The following is a 7,061-nucleotide window of genomic DNA, read 5'->3' as shown; positions in this document are numbered from 1 at the left end:
TATAACCATTAATCACATACAAAAAATACGTAAATTCATCGAACACAATCTGTTTGTATCTTGTCATCATTTTATTTCATACACAAACTGATTTTGAAGAAGAACTTACAATTATAATTATATTACACTCATCATTATTCACTACATATTAAAAATACGTAAATTCATCGAATACAATGCGCCTCTCTCTCGTTATTGTAATTTTATTTAATACATTGACTGATTAACATATAAAAAATATGTAAATCCATCTCATACAGTCTCTTTCGCTGTGATTCTATTTAATATACAAATTGATTCACGTGTAAAAAAAATACGTAAATTTATCGAATGCAGTCTGCCCTTTTTTCCTCGCCATCCTCATAATTCTATTCACTGTATGGACCGGTTTTGAAGAAGTAATTACAAATTTGACTAAAATATTTTGATAATTCTATGATGAAATACTATGTAGTACACATTTTTGTTTGCTATAACCAGATTAGAAATTGTAGGTTAAGTCCTTACAACCTAAGATAGCAAGATCCTCTTTTTAGCCGTTTCAGATGAAAATTAGATTTTTTTACCGTCTGTCTGAATAAATCGCCTGCGTTAAACCGAGGAAAATTACATATATAAAGGGGAGAAAGAAGGGAGAGAGAGAGAGAGAGGAGAGAGAGAGGGGGTCCTCAAAGATTATGCTCCAAAGCCAAAGCCCAAAGCCTTTGCTTTGATTTTGCAGAGAGAATCCAAAGGATTTCTCAAACAAGAACACAACTCTGCAGTTCTCTTTCACACACAAGCTTAAATACAGATAGGAAAAGAAAAAGAAAAAGAAAAGAAAAAGAAAAGAAGAAACACGCACACACACACAAACACAAAGAAAGAATTGCAGACATGCATATATAAAGAAAGAAATTGGGTAGTTTTTCTCTGTGCTTATCCAATACTCATGTAAGCTCTTTCTCTTTGAATTCTCTTGTTTTCAACTTTTATTACCATTTTGTTGACTCTTTTCATCTAATATTGCAGCTTTATTTTGTGAGTTGTGATGTTAGGCTGTGGTGAATTTTTCCTCCCTTTTTTCTTGGACTGTTTGATAGATCTAATTTTGATGGGTGGTAAGTGATGGAGGGAAACCAAATGCAAGATTGAGAGCTTTTTGTTTTGCTTTCTGCAAATTTAGAGAAGTGGGTATTAGTTGATCTGATTTTTGAGATCTAATCCTTGGTTTTTGCATGTTTAATTGATCAAAGGTTGAATCTTTATGGTGTTCTGCAATCTGGGCTTTTTTCATGCTTGAGTAATTTTGCTGTTTCATTGTGCATTTAGATTAGTTCTGTTGTAGCTTTTGTGAAAAGATCAGTTTTTTTTTTCTTTTTCTTTGTGTGTGTGTGTTTGTGGAATCTAGTTATCTATCTTGACCCGGATTAGCTGGTTAGGATTGTTATTGAATATGGTATTGAAGAAAAGTTTTATTCTCACCTTACATATTCCGTTTCTTGAACAATACTTTTTGTTGAAAAAATTAAATTTGAGAATTTGAAGGGATGAATGGAACAGAAATCTTGGTAAATGTTTCTCCATTTATGTATGTAGACGGATTCTGATGTATTTTATGAATTCTTGATTCAGTTTCTGATTTAGGGATTTATGCTTTTTGATTTTTTGACAGTGGAGTGTTTTAGGCTAATAAGGAAAGCAAGAAAGAGGATTTGCATCCATTTTAAGTGAGGAAATTGTTGCTCCTTTTGGGGGGTTTGCATCCAAAGATATGCTGGAAGAGCGGGCTTGTTTGGTGTCGAGGGACTATTCACGTAGTTGTGACCGAAAAGGCAGCTGGCCTTACGCGAGTTTGAGGTTGGAGCAGGCCGAGATTCAGCAGACGAAGCGGCCACTAGAGGAGATAAATAGGGGTGAGGAGATTGAACTTGGTGTTAGGAAACTGCCTAAGCGATCCTTTGATCAAATGGATTCTGCTACGCCGATTGGTGGGATAGTAAATGCGGCCTTGGCCCAATCCGAGCAGTCTAGGAGTAGGCGGCACGCAGGTGATAACTCTAACATGAGCTCATTAATTGGTGCCATTGGTCGTGACCTCTCCATTAGTTGCCTGATCAAGTGCTCGAGAGCTGATTATGGGGCGATTGCATCTTTGAATCGGAGCTTCCGATCGCTCGTTAGAACCGGGGAGCTGTATAGGTTGAGGAGGCAGAACAAGGTGGTGGAGCATTGGGTTTACTTGTCCTGCCAGCTGTTGGAATGGGAGGCTTTCGACCCTAACCGTCGCAAGTGGATGCGCTTGCCAAGAATGGACCCTAACGATTGTTTCGTGTTTGCAGATAAGGAATCTCTCGCGGTTGGCACCGAGCTTCTTGTTTTCGGGAGGGATCTCATGTCCCACGTGATCTACCGTTACAGCTTGCTAACGAACACGTGGACTACGGGGATGAGAATGAACGCGCCCCGGTGTTTGTTCGGGTCTGCCAGCCTCGGGGAAATCGCCATATTGGCCGGAGGCTGCGACTCGAACGGCAACGTCCTCAGCTCCGCGGAGCTCTACAACTCTGAGTCGGGAACATGGACAACGCTCCCGAGCATGAACAAGCCGAGGAAGATGTGTTCCGGGGTGTTCCTCGACGGGAAATTTTACGTCGTCGGAGGGATCGGAGGAGCGGAAAACGTGCTTCTCACGTGTGGAGAGGAGTACGACTTGGACACTCATACCTGGACTGAGATACCTAACATGTCCCCGGTGCGTACGGGCGCGGCAAGGGACAACGAACCGCCTGCTACGTCCGAGGCGCCACCGTTGATTGCTGTTGTAAATAATCAGTTATACGCTGCGGACTATGCGGATATGGAGGTTCGGAAATACGACAAGGATAACAGGGTGTGGGTGACAGTCGGGAGATTGCCCGAACGCGCTGATTCTATGTATGGCTGGGGTTTAGCATTTAGGGCATGTGGAGATCGGCTCATGGTTATCGGGGGTCCTCGAAACGCTGGCGAAGGTTTCATCGAGGTCAATTCTTGGGTTCCTAGCGAAGGTCCGCCGCAGTGGCATCTGCTGGATAGGAAGAGGTCTGGCAGTTTTGTGTATAATTGTGCTGTGATGGGCTGCTGAATGCATACAACCGGTTGCCGGAGAAATGGTCGAGCTCGACGCGCTGCTTCATGGCTAATGGGGTAATTTATCGAAAGTTTTTATATTTACTTCTTTTGAATGGGAGGAGGATAGGAAGGATTATCAGATTTTACTCAAGATTCAATTGAATGTTTTCTTTGAAATAGTCCTAAAACTACAGTTTCTCTTTTTTCTTTCTTTCTTTCCATTTTGTTCAATTTTTTTCTTACTTTGTATGATCTTCTCCCATCAAATAACATGATTTTTCATACTTGGTTTCACATACCAAAGAGAAAAGGTAAAAACATCTGCTTGATTTCTCTTTAGATCTTCTTACCGTCTTCGACTTCCTTGAAAAAAATTATTTTCCGCGATTCTCTTTATCTTCTCGTGTTTGGATGTTCACTTGTTTGCATTGAACTTTATCGTTTCTGCATAGAATAACTTCTCATGAATTTGCTTGTACCTATTCTATATGCAAGACATCCACGCGATCAAATGTTTGTCCTTTGTTATAATTCAAGTGCTAGTGCTATAAGCCATTCATGCCGTTACATTGATTCGTCTATTAGATCACAATTTTGGAAGTAGCTAGTTTTAGATGCTTACGACACCCCTTATCCGTGCATTCTTTAGAACGGCTCGAGTTTAGATTTAAAGTATATTCTGAGCTTTGCCTTTCGACTTTATCTTGTCTTGCTTGATGGATGCATAAGCTATGATGTTTGTTGAGGTGTGAATGCATTCTTGCATTCGTCGTTGTTCGTTGCATCGTGTTTTCTTGGATAGGAATCGTTGCGTGAACGATCCTTGGCCGTCGGGTCGAGGTTGGGATCGTTGTCTTGTTGCAGCATTGATTATTTTTGGAAGTATATTTGTGAATATTGGCAAAAATAAGACATAATTGTGTTGAGAATGCAGAATATAATTAATTTGCATGTGTTGCAGGTGGTGAAATATTCACCTAAATCTGTCTGTAGCTATAAATTCTAAGGTGAGACTATGACGAAATTGATTTAAATTTTCTCACCTTCAAGTTAAGGTAGGCTGTAGCAGCATATTTTGGGGTAAGAATTCATGAAAAAGTGGAGTTTTCATTTGGATTTATCTGTTTGAATTTCGTGGAGCTGTAGTTTTTGCATGTTTTTCTATGTTTATTTATCAAAGCTTATTAGTGCAAAATGTAAATATATTGAATATATGGTGTTTTCTTATTTGCCCTAAAATAACTAATTCATGAACTTCCTTAAAAATTTGTCGTATTCATTACATGTCGGATTGACAATCTCTAATTTGAAATATCAATAAATTAGGTTGGTTTACTTTCCATAATTGATGATGAAATGTATGATTGAAAAATTTTATTTTTATTATTAGGATTTATTCGATTTTGTTAGGGGATTTTATTTTTGAGAATTAGTTCAGATAGATAAAACAAATAATAAGCATACTCCCTCTGTTTTTTTTAAGTGTCCTATTAATATAAATTTATTGTTCCTTTTTAAGTGTCCTATTTCAAAATTTGAGAATAAAAAATAACAAAGTTCCTATTTTACCCCTTTTTAAGTGTCCTATTTCAAAATTTGAGAATAAATTTATTACACTTTGAAAATAATAAATATGGGCACAAAAGTAATACTCCAACTTCCTTGATATCTGTACTTTTTTTTCATGGGACACTTAAAAAAAACGGAGGGAGTAATTCTTTGGTTTACTAAGATGAATTGGAAATTTGAGATGTTTTAAGGTCTTTGATAATTTCTTTCTTAACCAATTTTATCGATTCATGCTCCATTAAAAGGAAAAATACCCAATCGTTCAGAGTTAATGCGTAGTAGAATATGAATCAAGTAAAATTAGGTTAAATTTTAGAAATTATCACGGGACTTTGGAATTTTCAAAATTTTAATTCATCTTCGTAAATAAAAAATTAGCTTATTATTATTATTATTATTATTATTATTATTATTATTATTATTATTATTATTATTATTATTATTATTATTATTATTATTATTTAGGTTAGTTCTCAAAAGTAAATACTTCAAGAGTGTATTATCTTAGACACCATGGGGGTGTTCCGTTTGGTGAATGAAATCGATCGATAAGATTGATCCGTTTGGTGAATGAGATCGATCGATAAGATTGATCGGATAAAGTATGATTGAATTATTTAGTTATGTGTCTAGATTGATTGATTATGTTGGTGTAGGATAAATTGAAGGATTATGACTAAAACCAATAATAATTTTAAGGTATTTTTGAAAATTTGCATTATGAATTGAAGGATGATTAAATAATGAATTCAATTTTTGAATGATAAATAATCATCTAATTGGATTATTAGAGTGAGAGTCAAGTCATTCATCATAGGTTGTATCATGCACATTAAATATTTAATTAAATTAAATTATTTATCATTCATATCTTATTATTCAAATCAAAGGTCTCCCTTAACGTTTATTTCTAGTCTTTTTATTCTAACTAAATTCACCCTCCAATATATTATATTTTTAAAATTTTAAATTATATATAAATGTGAATAGTTTAAGATTTTTTATGATTTTAAAAAAAGTTGCATTCATCTGATTCAGAAAGCTCCCTATTTTTTTTTTTTTAAATGCATCGTTAACTCGAGTAACTATTATTATTCTGCTATTTAGGTTAATAAGTTATGCTAGTGGTTATGATATTAGAAGGATAATTTTATTTATAGCTTTAGTTTTACTTAGTATAACTTCTCATTTAAAATAATAATAATATTAAAGAATTATTAATTTATTATTTTACCTATAGCCCATAACCCCCAAATTAAATACAGTATAGTCCACAGTTTTTGTAATTTTTATTGCGTCGTATTTTGTTCTTAGTTAAAGTTCTGCCACAAAACTTCACAAATCCGATTATTGACACGAACACAATCCGATTACTTGTAAGAATTTCTATATTTAATTCACTTGATTTTTTTTTTTGCTTATTCTAATTATTTGGAATTGTTCTATAATACTTAAGTAATGTGGAAGCCATTAATCTAATTTTAGCTAACGAAATTAGTTTTTTTCACGCGAGGGGACTAGTTGTTAATGTATTTGAGCAATTTACTTTAATTTTCTTCACCTAGTTTGTAATGTACTTGCACAATTCACTTTAATCCTAGTTTTGGAGAAAGAAGTACGATGCTCGGATTTGTGAAGTTGTGTGACAGAACTTCAACTGAAAACGAAGTACGACATAATAAAAATTATAGGAGCTATGAGTTATACGATATTTAATTTGAGAACTATGAGCTATATGGTGTTTAATTTGAGGGCTATAGTCTATAGACTATAGCATAGAATAATAAATTTATAATTATTATATTTAATGGGTGCTATAATGAGTAAAACGAAGTTTACGAATAGAACCCTACTAGAATCGTAATTTCACTACATAGGCAATAAGTCTTTTGAGGTCCCGAAATAATGGGCTGAGCCAACTTCCTGGCCCAATGTTGCAAAATCTAACATTTGTGGCCCAACTAAAAATGCAGTAGGCCCATCTTGCAAAGTTCAAAAAACCCACCTTCCTATTTTCTCCTCTTTTTTGGGCTTCTATCCTCACAACATTGAGTTTTTTAATTAATAAAAATAAAGTATACATTTTATACCATTGATAATCATAATGCAATATCATATTTCTCCGTCCATAAAAACTGTAGCAATTTGATTTGACATAAGGTTTAAGGTAATATTTGGTCAATTTTATGTAGCGGAGAAAGAGGTTCCACTATTATATAAAATAATTTATTAATGTTAAATTAAGTGTGGATAGAGGTGTTTTTTTTTTTTTTGTAAATAAAGGATATTTTTAAGGGTAAAAAATAAGAAAAAAAATATGAGGTCATGTCCTAAAAAGAAAAGTGCTATATTTTTTGTGGACATCACAAATAATAAAAATGTCACATTTGGCCTTAAGC

The 7,061-nt window shown here is 34.5% G+C and overlaps 1 protein-coding gene across 2 annotated transcripts; it reads left to right on the top strand.

Annotated features, from left to right (window-relative positions):
• The first annotated feature begins 466 nt into the window (after nucleotides 1-466).
• LOC131025224 (F-box/kelch-repeat protein SKIP11-like) lies at nucleotides 467-3,377 on the top strand. 2 transcript variants are annotated; one of them, XM_057954881.1, is made up of 3 exons: nucleotides 485-933; nucleotides 1,012-1,100; nucleotides 1,655-3,377. In XM_057954881.1, exon 3 carries the CDS (start codon nucleotides 1,754-1,756, stop codon nucleotides 3,104-3,106), a length of 1,353 nt encoding a protein of 450 aa, XP_057810864.1. In that variant the 5' UTR covers nucleotides 485-933; nucleotides 1,012-1,100; nucleotides 1,655-1,753; the 3' UTR covers nucleotides 3,107-3,377. The 2 variants fall into 2 exon arrangements, with proteins under 2 accessions (XP_057810863.1, XP_057810864.1); XM_057954880.1 differs by lacking the exon at nucleotides 1,012-1,100 and having other exon boundaries at nucleotides 467-933.
• Nucleotides 3,378-7,061: the final 3,684 nt, after the last annotated feature.

This window comes from Salvia miltiorrhiza, chromosome 5 (assembly GCF_028751815.1).
Source record: "Salvia miltiorrhiza cultivar Shanhuang (shh) chromosome 5, IMPLAD_Smil_shh, whole genome shotgun sequence".
Lineage (NCBI taxonomy): Eukaryota > Viridiplantae > Streptophyta > Magnoliopsida > Lamiales > Lamiaceae > Salvia > Salvia miltiorrhiza.
This window is presented reverse-complemented; position numbering and strand designations above follow the sequence as displayed.